Here is a 25,813-nt window from a genome sequence, read left to right on the forward strand (position 1 = left end):
ATTACGTTGAGTTATACAAATCATTTCATATTTAACTAAATGGGTAGTATTTTTTATTATTATTATTATTATTACAAGTAATTTATATTAAAAATATAAACGTTGAAAGATCACGAAAGTAGATAATATAGAAAGAATAAGGAAAAATATATATATTTTATGTCAATGTATTTCAGAGCGAGCGAGATGCCTTTACAGTGTTTACACATTATTATTATACCTTTCAAATACTATCATCTCGATAATAGAAAACCAATTTATAATGTATACTTTATATGTTGTACGAATAGATAAGATGATTTTGCTCTATCAAGAACAAGTTTAACTAGTCTGTCAAATTTTTATTGTTGTTAGATATTTCTTTTAAAACTCCATAAGAAAACTTAATAACAAAAATAGTTATAACGACAAATACATATTGGTAATGGCCAATAGAAAATAATTGTTCTGTCTCTTTCGACATTTCCAATTATTCTCTCACCGATATAGCTTAAGCAAAATTCATCTCATCCTACGCTCAGACTGACGTTGTACAGTTTATTTTTATTCTCATATAACGATCGATAGTTAATTGTAAATTCAATAGAATATAATGCCCTGTATAGGTACATATTGCTCCTATCTTATTCCTAATCAATAATCAACAGTAAATTATAATGATGTAGAATTAATTAACAAATCAACTTTACGACTTCATACGATATGGTTGTTTTGCATATTATTATGTGTTTGTCTCGTTACGAGTATACTAAATTTATAATCCCTCTGAAATATTGTAAAAACTACTACTGGTGTACGATCGTTTTGAATTGACTACAACCATACAATTTTTATAAAATAAAACGTCAATGTAGGTATTTTTTAGTTTTTAAACTCTATTAGATAAACTCCTACCTACTTTAATATGATTTTAAATGAAATTCAATGCATCAACATTATATAATAATCTGCATATAAAGGATATTATATATTCTATCTGTATAAAAATAACACCCGAAAAGGCGATTTATCGTTTTAGCTTTTTCAGACGTTATTTTATTCGTCAATAAAAAATAACGATGTCGAAATTTATAAATAATAAAAATAGATGAGCGCAAAAAAACTGCATTGAGAATAGATAACTGCTCCACGGTACAGTCATTGAGTAGAACATTGTAACAGATTCATAAAATTTAAAATTCAATAATAAATCATTATAAACGATAAAAAAATATTCTGAGCAAAGATGGTCTAACTTCTTATAACAAAAGTTACCAAACTATTATTTTAATAATAATAAAAAAAATTTAACAAATGTTTGTATTTTTATTTTAAAAAGTACTGAGACATGTCTACCTTTGAATCGTCAAAGTACAAACGGAACTCCATTTCAAACTTCCCTCAAAGTTTATGGTTCTACTAGAAAAAAATATCTTGAAAATTTAAAAATATATAACTTCTAACATATGATAATCTTAAAATAATATGCATCGAAATATTAAAATGAATGACATAGTATGTATACAACTTTGCATATTATATAGATTTATTGTGAAATATTAAAACAAGATCAAACTTAGAAATAAAATAGTCTAACAAGTAACAATATCGATAGTTGCTATTTCAATAAAAATATACACAATTACAAACATATTAAAATCGATTAAATAATTACTCGTTAACAATAACTAAACACTAAAAACATCAAGTACCTATAATTTTATGTTTCGAAGTTTAAATGTTTTAACGCTTTCAAATATAAAACGTTAACTGTCAATGGTCATTAAGATCATCTTAAGTGTCGAGAAAATACACTAATATTATTATTACTAGTTTGTGTATAGTTAATAATATCTTTTATTGATAAGCACAACTATTTATTATCAATTTTAATTATAAAATATGATTCATATAAAATAATGATTTCTAAAAAAACACACACAATGTATAATGGGGACTTTATACCAATTTTCACTATTACGATGTCACGTTATCCCTCCAGTTGAAGAAATATTTGACTTGTAATACTATAAATACTACATTACTACACCCCCACAAGTCACAACACATGTTAACTAAAACTGTAAATACATATTTTAAATGAGCGTGACCCATATTTTCACAAAAAAAAAACACATTCGGGAATTTCATGTATATTTGTATTATACCTAGGTACTCAAAACAGACGTACATACTTATTTTTTTACGTGACAGCTATATTACTTGATTTTTTTACCATGTCCTATCACTGCCCTAAAGCGATGTTGATTAATACGAGGAGCATACAAATTTGTAATACATTAGATCATTTTGAATTGTTTTTCAGAAGTTAACTACTGAACGTAATAAAAATAATAAAATGTATTTAATTATTGTAGTTATAACCTTTTGTTTATAAAATAAAATATGTTAAGACTTCTTAAACTATAGTTGTTATTTATTACTTATTACTTATAAGCCTACCTCAAAATAACTCAAATGTAATGATAAAATGACAATCTAAATGTCGTAATCGACATTATTAATTATCTCTGAAACATAAAGTTAAGTTATATACATGCAAATTACACATTTTATTTTTTTCATTTTTTCAGTTAATGTTGCACTTTCACACACTGTTTTTCGTAAACTACAACCAAGTATCCAATTTTGTTTTTAATTAATCGAACCCTTAACTAATATTAAACATTCAAATTAATATCAAGTACACATAATACATAATATAATATATAAATATATTCTTTTGATTTTAAAAAATTATTATTTTTAAAGTTGAGATGATGTTTTTTCGAATACAAAATTTATCATCAGCTAACGGAGATTAAACGTTTTGACCATACATTTCATTTAACGGTTTATTTAAGTTATTCGACTAAATTTTTAATTAAATAAGCAGATATTTACAATTATGTATAAAAACTAAAAGTTTAACATTTTAAAAGGTCAATTTTCATAAATAAATTCATATAAATATATAGTATACACAGAAATAGATATAAAGTTATCTTTACAGTTTTCTATATTATTGTTATTATTGTTGTATTTTTATTTTTTATTAATTTATATGGTAAAAAATGTTACATGCGTGATCAATATTAAAATAATTCTCATAAACAGTTCTCTCTAAAAATATAATATAATAATGAAACAAACTGTTTGCATTTCTTTCCTTATTAACAAATATCTACATAAACATCAGTTGTTTAGTTCATTCAAATGCATCTGCATTTTATTTAAATTAAAAATCATTGACTGAGTTTTATTACTTTTTAATAATTTGTGACACAATAAGCTACTGTCTATTTATGTTATTTAAGTATACTCTTTGATTTTGTGGCATAATTAATCATTATTATATACATTTAAGTTTTTATGAAATTTATTAATTCATTATTACTCATTATATTCGTCTAAAAAACAAGCAATTACAGACTATTCATATTATTCAAATAAATTTAAAAAATAATTTAATGAAAGGAAAGGAAAATGATTATAATATATTTAAAACATATATTATATTGTATACCTTTATAAAAGAAAATCAATACGGTATATAACATATAATTTTCAACTTAAAAATAAACATTTATAATTTACATTAAATAGTTATCTTTCAAAAAATAATTATACTCTTTAATAAAAATTCTGTATTGAAATAAATTATTATTTCGTTCCTTTCAGATGTTTAATCATAAATCAGCTAGATATCTGAACTGATCGTGAATGATGATAAAGAAAAAATTGAAAACGAAATATAATTAATAATTTAATACAATTACGTGGACCAAATCTACATTTTCATCTTAAATTTATAGAATGATGGATAAGTTTGTAGGTCAACTATTGTGTCATAACAGAATCGGCAATAATTAAGTACATAATTAGGTACTATTTCCAGGTACAAAAAATAAAAAATAAATTAATTTATGTTCAATATTATAATGAGTTAAAAACAAGGTAAAAGATTCTAATTTTATATTAGCATACAAACTAATATATTGTATTTAAATTTATATTCTCAACTCATTACTTTATATATATATTTATGTTTATTAATATAAAATCTTGATACGGGTAGTTTTTCCTTTTATGTATATAATTTATATATATATATATAGGACTATGCGTGATGTATATATTGAAGATAGATATATCATCTTACTTTTTGTGGAACTTGTGGTTTGAAGTGATGTTTATGAATTGTTGAGTGGATTAGAAATTAACGAAATAAGAAAAAGTATACTATGAACAATATTTTTGATTTGATAAAAAGATGCGTTAACTAATAGCATGCACAGTGATAGAATATTAACCGGGTGTGCGACTGAGCGCCTTATTGAATATTTTTTGTGCTTTTATAGAAGATGTTGTGGGATGTCGCCTATGCTATTAATCATGGCATAGATTGTGGCATCTCGCAAATTATCTAGGTATGTATTGTGTTTATGACAATCTTATAATTTGGTAATTAGCTATTTTTTAATTTGTCTATTTAATTCTAAATGTTAAAATTAACTATATTATTATAATGTTAGAAAATGTTATAATAAATTATATGTATATAATTTGTAAACTTGAATTACTAAATGTCAAATATTTATATATTATATAATATATATAAATAAATCTAATTAATAAATTAATAATGATATATATATATATATATTATATATACATCATTACAATATATTAAACATAGACATATTTGATATTTTATATAATTCATCTAAGCACTATACCTAATATAATAATAATATACACACACATATATATAACATATATATAAATATATATATTTTATTTCCTTTCCTGACATTGTAATATTGGCATTTGGTTGTATAGAACTTTATTAATTTCGTTACGTTTTTCAGAAATACTTGAAGCGTAACTCATAAATATCAAACATTTATTAAAATTATTATTATTTAGAATTCGAGTTATATATTAATATTATTATGTGAGCTCTTTAAATCCATTCACACAACATTTTTATTCATACCATTGCGAATCTATTTATACATGAATAAATTATATCTTATTAATATATAATAAAATAAATAATAATACTATTCCCGGTAAACCTTAGATTTATTTTTAATATAATAACGGTATAATACCTGTCGATTGTCGATCACATATGTAGTAACGTATTAAATATAAAACGTAAATGTTATTAAATTAATATTTTTGCTAAAGTGTAACAGCTATACATTTATACAAATAAACTATATAGGTACTTTTTACGCATTTCGTGTATGGCTATATATAAATATATAATTAAATAAAATTATTGAATGATATCTACACTATTTTCGTAACAAAATTGTTGTCTACTACCCACAGACTAAAAATGTATTCTCGTTTTATTTTTTCTTTCCGCCTTAGTTTTGTTTTAATCTTAATAATTGGTTTTATTAAAAATATCTTTTAAAGTAATTATTTATAAATAAAAAAACATTTGTCGATACAAAAATAAATGTTATATTATGCTAACAAAACAATATAAATACAAATAATAAAATATAATAATAATTTTTTTAAATACTTTAATAATTAAAATATAAATAAAAGTACTTATTGACACTTATTGCATAATTATTATTCATTATTCTATGATAATTTTTCTAATTAATAGGAATTATCAACAAATGTTTTACAATACGAGCCTTTGTATAAAAAAATTATAATACGTACTAATATTATTATCATTGTGTTTACCTGTATAGAATAGAGCAAAACAACCGTACGAAATTAAAATTTGCGAACGAACAATATAGTTCCGTTTTACATAATAGTAGACATCGCGACCGTTTGCAATACCTACTACATTCGTCCATGATTTCTGTCAGCTCGTATATTTGTTTAGGTGTACATTAATTAAACTTCTATACTTGATTACATGTTACTCGTATTTTACACACATTTAATTTGTTAGACATATTGAGTTTAATGACGGAACACGTGTCGACCAAATGACGTGCTCGTTAGTCAAATGTTTATTACGATTTTTCGTATTTTTTTTTTTACACTTACATTCGAGGATCGAAAAGAGAAGGATAACGTGCACGTATGGAGGTACCTATAAGAAATATGAATTTAATTTTTAAATCAGTTTTGTGACATCTTTACCCATTAAAGCCTATATTATATACACTCTAAGATATTCGAATTGAAACTAATTTAGTAGTAGTTTGTAGTAATAACCTAGACAAGGCTAACAGAGTAAGCATTTGCATACCCTGTAGCCATGCCTATGTATTCAATATAATATACAACACACTAATCCATTAAGAAAATTAGAATGGTCTTTTCTTAAATCTTAGTATGTCATAGTCCGCTAAATATACATATTATCTAAGTACGTATAAGACAATATATTTCATAAAATTCACCGTAATTATTAAGTATTAATTCAATGACGTATATAAATGATTTTTTAACCTTCTTATCCATATCCAAATTAAAACTGTAACTATAATATTCTTATACTAATATTACTATTATTAATTAATAATAAATATTAAATAATAATAATATAATAATAATTATTATTATTAATATTACATATTATACTAATTATACTAATATTCTTAAAAATTAATGAACCAATTTTTATTTTACAATATTAATTACAGAAAATATTTTTATTTATATATTATTACTAAATTAACCGTGTATAACTTCAATGAAAATGATAATATATTGTTGTATCTTTTAGTAAATTATCAATTTGATTTTATGAACTTATTATTATTTCCTTCACTTCATAATTAAAAATCCTTTATTTAAATGTATAGAACATTAATTATTTAAATACAAGTATGCATGCATGTAACGTTAGTCGTTACATTCATTTAAATTAGTGTTCACAGTAATTTATATAAAAAAATAAAATGAAAAATTATTTAATATTTTAAAATTTTACCTCGAGTGACAATATAATATGGATTTTCTCTTTGTATTATAATTAAAATTAATTTTATTAAAATATATTGGGTTCAATGATTTTTACGAATAAATGTTTAAAACATGGTTTAAAATTTAATTATAATTTTCATACAATGCCTGTAGGTAAAAATAAAAATTAGTAAAATTTATAAAATATCATAATTATCATTACGAATACAGTAATTAATGTGTATAGAAAAATGGCATTATAGTAAGCATGAATTGTGTTTATTAGCTACAATACAATATTAGACATGATAATTGATTAATTTAAGAAATCAAAAATATATTAATGAACATAGCAAAAAGAATGTAATTTATTATAAATAGATAAACATGTCAAAACACTTGATCAGAGATCTAAATCGTTAATTCCGTCAAACAATTCTTTTTCTAAACCGCTTTTTGGAATCATCATATTTGACGTAATATCTTGTATAATTGCATCTTCTTGATTAGCAGCATCTTGTTCCATAGCCAATAAAATGTTTTGTTGTAAAATTTCGTCATTTAGAACTTGATTTTTTGTTTCATTGTCCATTTGAAATTCTTGTTTATTCGTAACATTAGGTCTTTTCTGAATTGTAGGTCTTTTAAGGCTTTTTTTAATACTACGACTAAGATTCGTAAATCTAGGTGTATCTCCCTATAAAAAACAATGTAAACTAAAGCAATGGCTTATTAAAATAATATAAAATATTTGGAATACAAACCGGTTTTGCTAATTTAAAAGCATCATATGGTCGAGGACCATTTTGATAAATCTTTGGTTGATCTTTGGTGCCATGTAAAGATAAAGTCATTTCGGTAATTCTACCTTTGTTAGATTTCTTGCCAGTCTATAATAATAATGTATATATCGATTAACTATTTGTATTGTATTTTAATTCAGTCAAAATCAAGTATATATACTGTATCATAAATATCGATGACAAAATTTCCTTTTGGAGATTCTCCCCAGAAAGCGAGTATTGAAAAAGTCCATCTCTTTAATCCATGAGTATTAAAATCATTTGATCGACTTTCCAGTACATGACATTCCGTCCCTACAAGTAAATTTATAATAAATAAACAATTTATATTGAATATGATTTGTATAGGTACCTAACAGTTATATTTAAATACGTGAAATTGGAACTTATTGTCGGATGTACAAATTGTATACAGTTACATTAAAAACATTTTAATAAACACGGAAATTAGATAAATAATATTTACATTTTCGTACTACGTGATAATAGGGGACACTCCGGACACGCTAGAATTTATTGATCCAGATATTCCCACCCTAAACTATGAAAATAGAAGCCTCTTGATCATAGCGCCCGCAGCCCCAGTAAAATCCCTAATAAAATTATGATTCTCAGCATTTACTGAATACAATCAATAAATCCTAACATTAATTAGTAAAACCTAGCTTTACCTATTAATCGGACATTTACAATAATAGCTTAAATATAATGTACCTATAGTTTCAGATATTTAATTACCAATTAAATTGTTTATTAATTTTTAAAAAAAATTTTGGCATCGACAATTTTTCCGAATTTTACATCAATTATTTGGTAAATTTCAGATTTTAAATTATAGCATAGTTTTAAATATGTATGGCATTTAAGGTATTAAAATAAAAATTAAATTATTGGGTAATAAAATTGTTAACAAAAAAATCATTTATTTCACATATGCTTATACATAATAAAATTGTAACTTGTAAAAATAATATATTACCTAAAGGCGATTTCATTGCTATTTGAATATCTCCTCTTTTTGGATAAGACATTGTTAATACTAATTGTACATACTCTAAGTATTTTATTTCTCCAGACAATCCTTCGCAGCCATTCGAGTACACAGTAATACGGGCGGCACGATTTCTTGATACAGGAAAACCTCTAGACAAATAATATTATTAAAACAAAACTCATTATGATCAATGAATAATTATTTTTATAAATAGTATATGAACATAACTTTAAAGATTTACATAAGGTTTTGTTTTATATGTACAATTATATTGGTAATATCAACTAAAATCAATATAAAAATTAAACACGTTAGGATATTATCCATTGTGTGAGATACCTACTTAACCTTAGGCATACGTATACCACACGACGACATTTCAGGTACGTTTTCCCATTTAATAGCTTCTTGGACTAGCTTATAAGCATTCACTAGACCAAACCCAAAGTCAACGGAATAGAAAAACCCAGCTTTATTCCTGTTCCATCCATAGTTATCGCTCAATGGCGCCACTTGAGATGTCCAAGCTAATAGATACTGTACGTCCCTCCATGTCAACTCCGGCCTAGAAATAATTACAAATCGTAATTAATGAAAATTCAAATAATTTAAATTTTTGAGTTTTTCAATTACTTAGCTGATAGAGCTAACGCTATAATACCAGACACCAGTGGTGCAGCTGCAGATGTTCCCGTATGACTGGCAGTACATTTTCCCATTACATCGGTAGTCAACTAAATTAAAATAAAGAAAACCATCATTAAATAAATACTTATTAAAATATATTTAATCTATTATTCAAATTTTATTAATTTCTGTACATACAATTAATTTGATAATATATCTGTCTTAATTATATAATATTTTAATTAATAACACTGTATAAATACATAATAGTAATAAATAAGTGATAAATCATAAGTTATTTTTTCACTATACGGTAAAAAAGACACATCGTCCGAATGATTTAATGACTAAATAGCGTTTATTAATCCTCAAGCTGTATAAAAGAACACATAAAACAATTTTTAAATAAAATATAGTGCAAAATTCGTTGCATAATTTTATTATATATATTTTGTAAAGTAATAACCACTATATCATATTAAATGGATCGTTCTATATGTGAATTAACTATTATATTTTTTTGCATTTCAACTGTTATATATTTTTATATTTTATAATATAGTGACTGTAATATTATATTGTAAAGTATTACATTATTTATGGCAAGAGAAATTATTCGTTGATAATAATAAAATTATTTTTAAGTCTCAAGTTTCTATTCAAATCAATTTTTTTTTTTTTGAAGAGATAATAAACTTTTAAAATCTTTTTTGGTTATGTGTTAACTAAATCTAAAACAGGTGGTATTATAAGTTACGTTAATTTAGTTATATGACAACTGCAATCCTATTGAATACCAAATCTATGACACACTATTGCTATGGTTAACACAAAAACCCAATATTAAGATGTATGAATATTGTATACTTACCACATTCTTTTCTTGTCCAGAACCACTGTATGCAGTAGCCATAATTGAAGCGCATCTTTCGGAATAGTGTGCAACGTGACCACTATCGTCGCAACTAGCAATTACTATTGAATAGATAGAATTTACATAACCGTCACAGGCACAATTGTCACCTTCTGGTTTTCCATTACCAGCGGCAAACACATAAATTGCTCCTTTTCCGTCCCGGCCCTAATAAAACAATATAAGTCGATTAAGTTTTATACTAAAAGCAAATATTTAAATCACAATTATCTATTTTTAATATAATTTATACTTAAACGATATTAGATAATGAAATATATTACACTAATTTACCAATCAATAATCAATAATATTGTAACGATAATAACGTTATTATTAAAAACAAATAATTTAAAAAAAGACACTTAATCTAAAGTTACTTTACTTGATGTATGCCTTTCGAAAGTGATCTTTTGACAAAATCTGTTAAATGTTCCATAAACTCTCCAGTATCTGCAGGACCCCATGAATTACTATAAATGCTCACATAGTTAAGAGCGTATTTTAGTACTTTAGCTTCTCTAGTGTCTGTCGATCCATCATCTAAAAACTTAATTCCTAAAATAAATTAAAATATAATTTGTTAAAATTCAACGTTAGTTAAACTGACTTTAAAATTTCATAAACTCGTCAAACATTGAGTTTACCTCCAAGAGTGGCTCCATAAGCTGTTCCAACACCACATACATCATTATTTGGCTGCATAATTATTTCTCCAGCACATCTAGTTCCATGAGATCTATACCCTCCATTTCCGTCTTTATCGGGCATAATCTTATTATTATTCGAAATATAATTCCAACTCAAATCATGACTCTGAAATAAATATTTTAAACCATTTATAAATGATTATAATTATACATTATATTATATTACATTATAGATTAATATTAAACATATTTAATTTACTTAACGACCATCCAATAAAAAAAATTCTAAACCTATATTGCAATCATATTTATCCAACATTATATAAAAAAAAATGTTTGAATTATTAAATAAATAAATAATTAGCTGTATATTTTAACAATTTTTGGCTATAAATTTCGATAATGTTAAATGCAACAAGTCCCGAACCCTAGTTATAAGAATATATTGTACATATAAGTGTGAATGTTAAGTTTTTCTACACAATGTGCATGTGGACAGTGGATTATAACAACATTTGATTTGGTTAAACATAGGTTTATATACCTAGCAGTTATTTATTAATATATCGGTCGCTAGCAGTTAAACTATCGTGTGTAATTTGTATAATAGATTTAATTAAATACTTTATATTTTCAATTTTGTATGAGTATTGAGTATACACAACCAATCAAGGTTATCGTCTTTGATATTATCGTAATGGTACGTAAATATGCGTGTTAATATAATGTCAGCAAAGAGATATACCCCACTTAAATCTTCCGGTTCCGGATACTAATCTACTTAGGTAACTTAACTTCAACCCAATTAGAAATAATTCCAAACTGTACAGACATGCGATAATACAATATAAAATAAATGTTTGATTAATAAACAACCAACATAATAAATGTACCTATTAAAAAAAAAATAACCATTTTTTTCAATTGTAGTCTTATATTAATTTATGTAATTATAAAATCAAAGAACCCGAAAAAATGTATGAGACATAAAGCAAGTAACACAATTAGAAAAAATATATCGACGTATAATAAATTACTAAGGCCATGATGAATAGTAAGCTGATTAATTTATAATATTTATAATAATTACTTGACTATCATTTTTGTTAATCAATATTTAAAAATATTCATTTAAATAAAAACACAAACTTTAAATTTAATAAGTTTGTTACTCACAAATTGTGGTAATATTTCTGGATGTGTCCATTCTAACCCATCATCTGGTACTGTTATATTCACACCATTTCCTGTAATTCCAAGTTCAAAAAAGACTGGTACTATATTCATATCAAGCACGGGATCTTTTTTCGTCAGTTCGAAAATCTTGCTGAAAATGTATTGTGCCGTAAAAAAATATAATATGATTTGTAACATTATGTATTACAGGAGTGAAAGGACCTAGGTTATTTAAATCTAAGAGGACCAAAATAAATGTCCAACTTGATATATTTAGTAAATGAAATATACACATAATATATTCATACAAATGGTAAGAATACCATACTGTTGTTCGTCTACTCTCCTTATTATACATTCAACGACCAGAATGCCTGATTTGTCACAAGTTTATTGCATAATATCTACTTTCATATACTATTCCCTTTACCACTTATAGCTATCCTTTACTATCATTTAATTTTTAATAGTATATGTTAAATATTTCGAATTGTACAAATAATTTTTTTATCGTCAATTATTCAAAATGAAATACTAGTTACATTGCATTATAATTTATTTTATAAAATTTCCGATACTGTTACAAAATACCCAGTAACTTTAACCAGTAATCAATTGATTAATAAATAAGTTTTAATTTGAAAGCATTTTAGTATATGTTATACAAGTACAATTGGTATACTTATCCTAAAATATAAGGCACGCATTTGGTACACTGACCCCAAACAAAAATTATGTATTAAGCGCAATTGGCCAATGCTCATTATATGCATTTCATTTCATAAATTAGTCACCTACCTAATCTATCATATTATAATATAATATAATTTGAAATGAGGATCGAGACAAAATCGATTTAGGTAATGAGTTTTGATTTATTATGTATTACACATAACACATTTACACATCACATTTTAATATTGGTTCTGGACTTTTAGTTAATAAAAAAAATTAAATAATTATTTTATTCTTTTCCATTTATCTAGTAACGGTCTATAGAAATATGCAATTATATAAAATACAACTTTTACTTTTAAATATTAAATGTTCTTTTCATACTTACAAAATACCACATATCAGGCCAGAATTCATCATTAAACGTATGTTGGTAGTTACTTTCTACTCTTTTGAGTCTAGCAGTCCCTTTTCTATTCGTTCTTTTACGTTTTGGTACAGCTAACCGTGGAACTACGTGTCTAGGTTGAACTATACCACGGTAGGATCTTGCTTTCACAGCTTCTTGACTTGCGGTTGTTACCTTTAAATAACAGTTGAAACGGTTAATGGATTGATAACTGTAACTATTAAAGACGAACATATAATAAATAATAATAATAAATATTTTTTTAATATTTATTTAAATCGTGGATCTTATTGTAAAGTATTCAAATATATACATACTTGTAACTGAATATATTTTTTTATTTTTTTGAATACTTAAAGTATTTTTAGTTTTATTCAACCTATAGGTTTTCACTAACATTATGATACTTTCGTAATGAAAAAAAAAGGAACACTGTCGATATAACAAATGGTGAAAACGAAAAAAAAATAACTAAAAAATGTTTTACTCACAATAGTATTATTAGATTAGTTAAATCTATAAGGTATAAACACATATTAACAAAAGTTTTTTGAATTTTGTCTATAAATGCTAAAGAAATTCTGGATAATTTATTCTATATAAATTTAATTATTAGAATTTTAATCAATATGTTTTTAACAAAATCGTTCATAAGATACCTACTATTTAGTAATAAAATTAAAATTATTATTATTTCACATAAAAGTAAAAGCATAACAATTTTATTTCAATCAAAACTTAAAAATAAGAAAAAGAAAAATATACTTATACAACTTTAATTATAACTTATTAAAAACTTAATAATTGGTAAATATCATATTGCGAAAGTTTCGTTGATTAATTACTTAATTAAGTTAACATAATAATTTTGTATTTTTGTATTACTTCACTTAATGAAATATTACATCAAAATAACTTAAATAAAGTCAAGTTATCATACAAATTACAAAAACAAAAACCTTATACCTAAAATTGCTTACTGAGAAATTCATAAGTAAATATATATCAAACACGAATACAAATTGATTCTCTACATTTCTTTTTAAAGTAGAGTAATTTAAGTAATTAAATTACTTTTCGTTGCCTTTATTAATTACTTTTGTCTATTTAATATGTAATAAATATAATACATAATAATATATTTATTTAAGTTAAAATGTATAATCCTTTCGAAAAATATATTCTTGCACCACTAAATCCAATATTTAAACTTAAATAAAAAACCTCAACCTTTATTTTTAAACTTTTTAAATGTGAATCCGTTATTGTGTAGTAAAAATGTTCTTACTTAAATGTATTGTATATAGTATAAATATTTATATTAAAGTTAATAATTTCTAATTAAATAACACAGGTACTTACAAATTCATGGCTATTTAATCGATGCGTTATACTCTCATTATTATTGAACGATTTGGGTGGAAGTTCAGTTTTAGTCATACGATGGAAACCATCATTACCGATATCCTACAATAACATTAAAATTAAAATCATCAATAAATACTATTTTTAATTTTTTTTTAACATAAAAAATATAATCAACCATAACTATTTTTATTTATCTTATTTGCCTATTTAAAATGATAAAAAAGTAACTTTACAAACTTAATTTATTTATCATTATCATATTGTTATATATCACATATCAATAAATGGAACCTATAATATAAAGTTGTTTGTTAAAATTCTATTTTACACAACATAAGGTTAAAATATGTAGGTAGGTAACATTTTCGTCTGATGATTTGAAGAAACCCTGAACTATGTTTAAAATACCTGTTTTCAAATGTATTTAAAGTTTCGTGAAACTTTTGGTGCAACCTTAAAACATTTGGTGACAAGTATTTCAAAACAATTAATTGAATTTTCAATAATTTAATTCCCACCAATGTACGACCTTTGTGCAATTGATTGAATTCTATTATTTGGAAATTCAATATACCTACAGAGTGTTAAATTTTTTGTAATATTGAAATAAAAAAAAAATTATCTATAATTTATTATTAATTATTATACATGAATAATTGATTCAATAAATTTAATATTAAATATAATGTATTCAAAGAACTATTTATTTATTTATTTTAGAAATATACCCAATTACAAAGTATTTTAATTAAATCGATTTTAATGATTATTATAATATATAATAAGGAAAGATTGTATATATTTATACATAAAAGTATAAAATGATAATGATATAAATAATATTCAAATAAATTTTAGATTTACATATTTTTTTAAAGTGTTATGAATTATGATAGATCGAGTGAAGGAACGTGGAAAGATAATCATTCAAGGATTTTAGGACACTCGATTTGGCCAAAAAGCACTTTATGGAAAAAAAAACAAAAATAATGTTAATCTCCTAGTTTTCAGAGTATCAAGATTCAAATTGTTATTATACCATATATATAATATTTATATATGAGATGAGTGTGGATATTTAAATATTATCCGTGCCAATTACCAACACGTTATGATATTATCTAATACACAATAAGGTTTATTAAAAAAAAAAAAACATGATAGCAAAATTGTTTTAAAATAAAAATGGCTTAAATTTTTGATTATTATTTAAATTAAAATAACTTCACCAGAATAAAATAAACAGTGCCTAATTATTAAAACTGAAAATAAATATTTTATAGTAAATATTTGTAGCAGTCATAATAATGATGATTATTATAATTAGTATTAATAAGTATATTTAATTATTTTGGTATTTTTTATTATGTATAAAAAGATTTAAAGAATAACCATTTTAAATATTAAGTAGGTATTTACATTTTATATTAAATTATAAAAAGAATAGTCTGTCAGTTAAAAAAATAAGTATATAAATACATGATAATTTATTCACTAAAAAAGGTGAATGTCCTTTCAATATACTAATAAATTACTCGTTTCCCTAATGAATCACGGATATTAAAATTGTTGTGTTCTGCAAATACTAATATCATTAAATCTGTTGTTCGGAAATAATCAAAGTAATTTAAAAAATAGTTAGAACACTTTTAAAATAGAATTTAATTAAAAATCTTTAACTACGTACAATGAACAGATGTCTAAATAATAAAAATCAATTCAAGTCATAATATAAGCATTATACATATATATTTTTTTAACGTTTGTTGACATATCTTATGCTCGACGGAGCTTAGTCAGAAGATTTATTTTTCAACAACGCGGTAGAATAAATAAATTCACCTTGTTTCTTATCATTTTTACTCGACATAATACGTAATAAATGTCGTTTGTAAGCCTCGAAAAAAATAATAAGGGATTAACCTCGTATCCTTGTACATAAGAAACTAATATTGTTTTATTACCCCGCATATACGTATAATACTAACCGTACTGTATACAATATACAGAGATCTGGTCGTGTTTTTCTTCGAACATACCCGTCAGCGTATTATATTATAAAATACTCGTCTACCCACATCGTGCAAAAACTTAAAAACTTCTATAACTATTTGTATACTAAATTAAAATTAATAATTCAACTTGAAACGTTCTATATCTATTTATATAAATTAACTATTTAAAATATTTGTTAATCGCGGTATTTGTGGGTTATGTGTTACCTATATATTATACGGGGTCATAGATCCAGAATTTGATTTAAGATAGAAAATTAAGCAGTACTTATGTTACATATTTCACATGCCGTTTCGTTAATATAAATTATTCGGTTAAAAATGAAAATGCTATTTTTATTTCCAAAGTAAAGTTATAATGCAGTATAATATCACCCGAGGATATCCGTCAGTACGAAAATTGTATAGGTATACACCGACGAACAAACTATAGTTGCATTATAATATCACCGGTAGAATAGCACATGTTTTTAATAGGTATAATGACGATTTTAATAATGAGCACGACGTATTACTTTATTATGTTTGTATTGTACTACTGAAACAGGCATCGGATTTCCTACGTATTTATATTGTTATCTGTCATCATACGTATATTATAAGTTTCGTTTTGATTTTCCCAATAAATGCCTCAACACAATTATAATAACCAATCGGTATCTCGTATTATTATTATTATTATTATTAGTATTTTTTTATAACTATTATTTTGATCCGGTGGTGATGACAAGCGTTGATTATACAAAAGACACTCTATTGCTCAAAGCTCTCCGACGTTATACAGTAGTATCATATTATGTCATTTATCATATTTGAAAGTACAATTTTTATAAATGTACATTTCCTTTTAGTCCTTTGTTTTTCTCCTCACTTCAATCCAGAATAATTGAAATAGTAAAACAAATTTGAATCATTGTATTCGTAAAACCCTTCTGAGTGATATAAAAATACACTCGCATTAAATCCCTTAAAAATTGTGTTGTAGTTTTCTTTTGTAGTTCGATGCATAAATCAACAAGAAAAATAAAACTTATTCAAAGTAACGTCCAAACATTATTTTCGATTTCTAAATTTTTACACATTAAATTCTTACTACTTTCTGTTATCCGATAAATTGGTCGCAAAAACGAATTAACAAGATCTTCATTGTAAGGTCGATTCGCCTCCCTATCGGAAAATCTAAAGTACAAAAAACATTGGTCTATAATATTGAGCGTAAACACATATGTAAGTACTTCATTCGTTCCATGTGGTTAAACCTGCATAGACGCGTGGTAAAAAATTAGCATAATTATAATTGTTATTGTAGTGTGTATTTGAAACGCGTAACATACATTTCATAAAGTTTTTTGATATATAGAATGGAATAATGGGCGGTAAAACGTGATGTGGTTACAATTTGGCAACCGGTCAAAATTCGGGGCTCTCGGGGTTTTCCTTCGGAATCCCTGCACCAGGGTTGAATCAGCCCTGCGGTCGTCATGGGAAAAGCTCGAAGTCGGAAAATTGCATTAGGAAAAACCGCGCGACGGTGGCATGCGGTCCCGGTGCGAAAAGCTGTGGCGGCCTGACAGGAACGGCAACCCGAGGGTTGCGAGCTAGCGCCCACCCTAGTGTCACCGCGAGTACCGTTTATTCATGTAGTCCTGGTACGCGCGTCCTCGGCCGGGGTCGAGGTCACAAGGCCACCCGCGATACGCGCATGCGTCCCGCAACAAAAGCAGTAGCAGCACCGGTAGGGGTGTGCGTAAAGGTGTACACAGTGGACGTAGCGGCAGTGACGGCGCTCATCGACCGTGACGTGCGTGTTTTGTACCATTATATAATATGCCGCAGTCATCCTCTATTATTATTATTATTATTATTATTAATATTAATATTATTATACGGCCTCTACATGTAGGCCTATGTTGGGCGATCGTGTATAATATTCGTGTCCCGCTAAAGTAATAGAGACACAACGGATTTTCGTCCACATTTTGACAGTCAGTCCTATAGGTAGGTTTGGAAAAACAAACTCGGTTGTTTTTTTTGTTTTTTGTTTAGTGGAAAATTATTTCGGTTTCTAATAAAAACCCTAAAAGCAGGATGATACGAAAAAGTTTTAAATATTTTCGTCGAAGAAAACAAAACGACTGTAAATATGAACAAAGAAAATTCAAATCGAAACATTTATTTTTTAATAAAATCTAGATAAAAATTTCAGAATATTTTTGTTTTTGTGGGAATGAGAGAGAGTTAAAATATTATCATTATGAATTCATCCGTACACTAACTAATTTAGATGGAATAATATTAAGATTTGAGACTTTATCATTATGATTATGTTATCAAGTATTTATAATATTTAAAGTCAACGATATATATTTAGGCATATAGAAATGCTTATTAAATAGTTTTTTAGGTGGATCAAGTATTAATTTTTTTAAATCATTGATTAGTTATTTCAATATTTTCATTCCCTTCGAACTTCGAGTTGTCAACTGTTATTGTATTATAACGTTTTGAATTTTTAATTAACAAGTACTGTAATGATAACATCACTGAACAGTTATAATTTAAATCGATTGTCTGTTTTAATTATTAATATTATTATATCGTCGTCGACATAGCTGTGTGCCTTCTTATTTTACTATAAAATAACTTTATCATAACTGTTACATATATATATATATATCTAACTCGTCATTCTAAATATATGATGTGAGGCTAGGGGCTCTCACCCCAAGCCCTCTTGGCATTTGAATCAGTTAGTACTTAGAAATAAAAACTTTATCGTGCGTTCAAAGTGCGTAGTTATTGATACTTATATAAATTAAATATATATTATAATATGTTATGTTAATGGTTTGGGTTATTGCAGTTTTCGTAGAAATAATCGTAACAATGCAGATATATTTAGATTCTGAGAGGAATGATAAATGAATAATTTTACACTGATGTGATGTGTGTATGTTGTTTTTTTTTTTGTATTCCTGTCATCATCTTTCGGGGAAGTACAAAATCAAGAAAAATAAAAAATCAATTTAGAAAATTCGGTAATTTTTACACTAAACTAGTTTTCGAAGAACTTGATTTATTTATTTTATTATAATTCAAAAATAAATAACCGCAGAAACTTTAATTTTTTTACCAAATATTTAGACTAACATTTTTATACATAGTATAATTTTAAAAATATTTTCACTCTTTTTGAGCTATTTATATATTTTTCATCTTCCATTGTTTTTTCTATAAATGTAGATAAAAAAATATTTACTTGATCATAGTTCTTGAAAATATAATACAATAACCCATATAAATTGCATTATAGAATATTTATAAAAATATTAAAAATACATCAACACAATGTTTTTTTCATATTCATTCTAATTTAGTATTTTGACAAAATTTGTCTTCTATTGGCTCAAAAGTTAATAACAATAATGTAATATGGTGTAAATACTATAAATATATTATATTATTATAAAACTAAATATATTAATGATATAATAAATGCAATATTTTTGGTAAAAATTAAATTGTCTTACCAGTTACCGTAATACTAATAATAATATAAATTACTTTTATACAAACATTAAAAAAACATATGAAATATACTTGTGATAGATACTAACAGAGTGACAGACCATCTTCGCTCAGAATCGTTATTGGTATACAATGATACCTACATAATGAAATTAAAATTTAACATGTCCATTACAGTGACCCACTCGATACCTACTATAAAGCAGAACTTTGGCCACTTTCCTACCCTTTTTTTTTTATCAGGAGAATAAAGACGTAAATAAGGTCGACCCTCTCACAAAATAAATTCAGTGATCTATCTATATTAAGTATAGAAAGAGAATAAGATTTTAAAATTAGATATTTACTTCTAAATACATGCGCGTGTACAACTATAAAAATATTAAATGTACTTATTGTGTTTACAGTAAAATAAAAAATATATTCTTATTTCATTGTTTACATTTTACTTTTGAATATTATTTTAATAATAAAGTGGACCTTTTGATTCTATGTTTTTAATTTTGAGTTTTTAGTATAATAGCCCCCTTATTAAGGCTTTAACTACTAAAGTCTCGTATTTTTTTTTCATATATACACAATAATCACACTATCTATTATATTCGCTCTGCATTCAACAATTGTGTTTTAAATTTAAAAAAATATTATCGTATATTAATGCGCCTGACTGTTTTTGTTTTATTTTTATATACCTACCAGTTTTTATACAAACTTAATAACTTACTAAGAAAGTAAGAAACTACTGTGACCAATTGGTTTTAAAATTATTACGGTGTAAAATTTAAATGATTTTTATTATTATTTCTATTAGATACATTTAATCCACTTCATTCCTGATGGAATATAAAGTCTAAGTTACTGGCATGTAAGTAAGAAAAGTAATATTTTCTAGTAAAAGAAATATATTTTTAATGTCGTCATCATTTAAAAATACAAATACTTTTTAAAAAATGTTCAACTTACGCCGATCACATAACATAAGATTTAAAAAGTATATTGTAAAATCATGAACTTAAATTAAACCCAGCACTTGGATGATTGTTATTATACTTTGGATAGCACAGAAAATACAAAACTGTACAAAATATACCGTGAATAATTATTTTTCCGTATTTAAATTTTCTAATTCTGTATTAATTATTTTTTATCCAAAATAAAGTCAATAAAACAAAACAAAATAACTATAATTTTAAAAACACATAAATAATACGTACTTTATACACCTTTGTACCTTTAATATGAATTTTTTTAATGATCAAACAATATCAATTATCTTCACTTAAAATTCTGTATTATTAAACAATAAAATTAACAATTTTCATTGTTTAGCTATATTTTTTAGTTTAATTCTATGAAACTAAACGTAAGGTTTCTATTCTTTATTTACACCCTAAATATATGCTTTATAAAACGTGTATATATTTATATTTAAGAATATACTAGATTCATAGTATCCCACATTAGTGTAAAATACTTTTTAAAGCACCACAACTTAAAAATATATAAACGCCACTTTTGCCTTAACTATTTTTTAAATACTCGTGAAAAAATAGAACTAACCTAATATTTTTCTAGTAATTTAAAAAAAATATATTATATATCTATCACTGAGTTATAATATATGATAAGTTATGCTTCATAACTTTCATAACTAATATATCAAAATATAGACCAATTGCCTTATGTATATAAATCTTTAATTATTACAATGAAAATATTCAGTAAAGTCCATTACTGTTGACTGTATTTAGTAAATAAGTACCAAAAAATAACCATATTATTTTCCCTTAAGGACATTAAAATAACGTTTAAAAATTAAAATATGTTAACTAAGTGGCCGAGTGCTTTACTCCGTCGTACTTTTGTCTTTATAATTTTCTACTCTTTCAAAATATATGTAGTTTTCTTTTTAGCAAACTTATTATTGGTTACGTCACTTTCGAATATTAAATCAGTATATTGTCTGTATTATTAATCATTATTAGTAATAATTGTATATGATAGTGTCCGTATTTTTATATAAATATATGTAATGTGTATGTATATAAGTAAAACGAATAGGAATATTCTTAGACACCCTTAAAATACACCCTCAAATGTAACTGCAGTAATACATGCGTATACTTGTAATTAAAAAATATTTCATCACTAATAAAATTAATAACAATAATAAAAACATTCTAAAAGTTTGGTGTAATCTATATTTTCGTTTATTATTTTATTGACAATATTAATATTGTAAAACGGGCGAAAATATAACTAATTATTCTCAGATTAACACTTCCTTTTAATATACCTTAATCACTACTTTGTACATATTTTTATCAATAAAATATCATCCAATTAAGATATTATTAATGGTTTAATAAAGAAAAATACGAGTATAATGATTAATACGTAAAGTATAGTATAATAGTATAATTATAACCTATGCGCGACAATCCAAGTAGTAACAGTTTAACAGATTTTCTATTTTTTCAGTTTAATAAGGAAAAAAGCTATAAACTATAATATATTTAATACAAAATTAAAATGATGAAAATATTGAATTTATAAACCTTAATAATACATTAATACCTACCAAGTGAACAATTTATAAAAATAAAGTTTTCTAAAGTTTTAAAACCAAATAACACAAACTTGCAAGACGTTTAAATCATTTCAGAAGTAATTAAATATTATAACTAATCGACTGACAATTATTATAGGTAGAGTATTTAAAATATAGTTTTAAAACCATGATATGATGGAAAACCATTTATTATTTTTTGTAAAACCATTAATAATAATTATTTATCAGGCTAAATATTAAAACAAACAACTAACAAGTAAGGAAAAGCACATCACTACAAGTATGCCAACTTTCTAGTTTCTATATATAAATAATTTATGAATGAAAAATGAAATGATATGACATCCATTATCTTACACCTGATATAATTTTGCACATACAATTTCATATTATTTAATTTATTTTGCTAAAATTGTAAGCACGTCTAAAAAATAAATATAAGTAATAAAATATATTGACCCATATTTGAAATTTAGTAATAATAACTAGTATAATAGGTGTTGAATAATATAAGAAAGCATTAGAAGATTTAATTTAATTAAATAAAATTGTATAAACCATCACATACAATCATAATATATAGCCATATAGGTAGTACTATGAAGTTGGTTTCTCAATTGCCAAAAATAATTATAATTTTAAAAATAACAAGATTCACAATACTGCCATTACTATTACAAACAAACGCTGGTTTAGATCTGGACGCTTTTGAAAAAAAAATTACGCCTTTTCCGTGTTCGCTATAGTTATCTGTTGTCACAAACAATTCATACTTTTATAAGTCTAAATGAATTTATGTATTCAGCTCATTCGAGTGCAGTATTTGTATTCTAAAGTTTTAAGAGTTATGCGATTAGACCGTACCTAACTCGTGATTTATAACAATTCACTGTAGGCGAGCGTTCTACAGTGTTATATAGATGTGTAAGAATGTATCGCCTTTTTAAAGACGTATCTTCGTTTTCGGGCCAACAATGGGTTACAGAAACATGACACTCGTAAGTGGAGATTCAAGAGTCCTATTATTCCGTAGCCCCCCCCCCCACAAAAAAAAAAATAAAAAATAAAAAAGTTCATGTTTAGGTTTGATTAATATTATTAGTGTATAAGATTTAATAATAGAACAAATTATTCCAAAATTAAATTACTAATTAATAGTCAAATAATTATTTTTTTTAATTATTTTATTTTAATATAAGTATAATTTAAATTGTCAATTGCATTATATTAAACTGAACTTATTTACCTAAATACCCACCTCTACGGTTACACTAAAGGTTTTCGATGAACTACTTTACTACAAATAGTAATTAATGAAACAGTTGTGTTCTATTTTAAACATTCGTAAAATTATAAAATATTTATTAAGTACATTATTTTCGCAGTGTATACGTAATATACTTGTTTAAATCTACGTTACCGGTCCATCGTATCTCATGTTGAGATCGCGCGCCACTGCTCTAGCTACCATTTCACCCAAAGGTACGTGCGCCAGCCATTCATTGGTGAAGTATTTGACGTCCGAGTCACTAGACGCCCGCGCCAATAAAATACACACGTTCGATACCAAGAGAAGTAACGTACTTGACAGTCTCATGTTTACAAATAACTGTAAGCAACAAATCAATTTTATATACAAACTGTAATAGTCATAACAATTTGTATTGTTATATACGTAACGTATGCATCTTCTATATAAATGCCTTACATAGAGTCCATAAACCCAATATGGGGAAATACCAAAGTATTACCAAATATCAAATACTCCCTAGTTTTTTTTTAAACAAATAACATTGTTTATAATATAATATTATCGCATAATAGTTTTTGACATAGGAATTAGAAATGTAATTTATAACATGGATTTTTAAAATAAATAAATAGGAGTTTTTTATAACTGTCGACATCTAAAAAACCTTACTATTTTCAACAGCCTCTATAAACTAAACACATTGTGATTATTATCTGCTATGTATTGCTTGATCGCATCAATATTCACCTAAGATTATTAAAAATGTATAAGATTGATTGAGTGGATATTACCACACATAACATGTGTTTTTTTTATTTTATCGTAGCAGGGTGTGTGGGGGACGACCTCTACACTCCATCACGGGACATGCCTATTAATGAGAATTTATCACAAGATGTGATACAAGAAAAAATCTTGGAAGACGTAAACAATTGTTTAAGGTAAACAGAGCAACAAATTTTAATTGCGACTATAAGTCAGAAAATTGAATTGAGTGCCAATTTCTATTAAATGTATAGACCATTGATTATTGTAAGAAGTAACGATCAAAATAATACTTATTTTAATAATCATGTTAGATAAGGTATAAAAACACCATCGTTGTTAAATCAAAGAGAAATCGTTTTGAATCTAAAACTTTCTGATAGTGATATAAAACATAATAATCAGTAGTTTACTCGGAATTAATGTAATATAAACTTAAATATTTTATTTTATTGTCTGAAGATTGAAAGTTTCTATAGTTGTATATTTGTATATTTAGTAGTGTAATAATGTTATATTATTCTGATTATAAAATCATAATTATTATTTTTTATAATTATAATTTATTTCCACTGCAATTCCATCATCTACGAGCGTTTAAAATATTATTTTCTTTTAACATCATGTAGCAGTTATTAGTTAATAGTTATTATAAAATTATGTACATTCTACGTACGTTAAATTATAAATTGAAAGACGTTTTGCATTTTAATAGATATTTAAAAATGATTTATGAATAACATTAAATTCTACGAAACTGCGAAACTGCTTTCATTTTAAGATTTAATATTCTACAATAATTTGTACCGATATTAGTAATTTTTAGTTTGTATAGTATTAAAAAATATATATGCATAACTAACCTTCCGAGCTCCTGATTTGCGTATAGCGTAATTGTATGCAAAATTATGTGAATTATTTTAATTTTAACATCGCATAAAATAATCCGTGGTTATTAAACTACAACTGTACTTACATTTTTAGCAGACTTATTTATACGAATTTGATTAGTAATTTATTTTTATTATTATCATCTGCACACTTGGGTCTCGTATTTTTATTCAATTTTTACCAATTGTTGTAAGGAGTCTACAAGTGCGTGCGTAATGCACATTAAGTTTTATGAAACACATTCGCTTCTTTTATGTTAGTATGATATATCATGAATAATACAATTCGCTTCACTAATT

At 24.9% G+C, this 25,813-nt stretch overlaps 2 protein-coding genes across 3 annotated transcripts in view; both read right to left on the reverse strand.

Moving 5' to 3' along the window:
- Nucleotides 1-5,806, reverse strand: part of LOC132930616 (neuroendocrine convertase 1-like) — a 39,104-nt gene extending 33,298 nt beyond the window's left edge. Inside the window, exon 1 of one of the 2 annotated variants that reach the window (XM_060996575.1) lies at nucleotides 5,698-5,806. The gene's annotated coding sequence lies outside the window, so the exon portion shown is untranslated. Of the gene's footprint in view, nucleotides 1-5,673 lie in introns of both variants that reach the window. The other variant, XM_060996576.1, reaches the window with a different exon arrangement.
- Nucleotides 5,807-6,998: 1,192 nt separating this feature from the next.
- LOC132930383 (neuroendocrine convertase 1-like) lies at nucleotides 6,999-25,600 on the reverse strand. Its single transcript, XM_060996230.1, is given in 15 exon segments — nucleotides 6,999-7,573; nucleotides 7,641-7,766; nucleotides 7,840-7,973; nucleotides 8,659-8,822; nucleotides 9,017-9,238; nucleotides 9,307-9,407; nucleotides 10,172-10,381; nucleotides 10,599-10,771; nucleotides 10,861-11,029; nucleotides 12,040-12,171; nucleotides 12,173-12,190; nucleotides 13,103-13,297; nucleotides 14,486-14,590; nucleotides 24,027-24,215; nucleotides 25,487-25,600. Coding segments are annotated over 14 exon segments (2,220 nt in total). The 5' UTR covers nucleotides 24,204-24,215; nucleotides 25,487-25,600; the 3' UTR covers nucleotides 6,999-7,279.
- Between the last annotated feature and the right edge of the window lie 213 nt (nucleotides 25,601-25,813).

The sequence above is a fragment of the Rhopalosiphum padi genome, chromosome 4 (genome assembly GCF_020882245.1).
Source record: "Rhopalosiphum padi isolate XX-2018 chromosome 4, ASM2088224v1, whole genome shotgun sequence".
In the NCBI taxonomy this organism is placed as follows: Eukaryota; Metazoa; Arthropoda; class Insecta; order Hemiptera; family Aphididae; genus Rhopalosiphum; species Rhopalosiphum padi.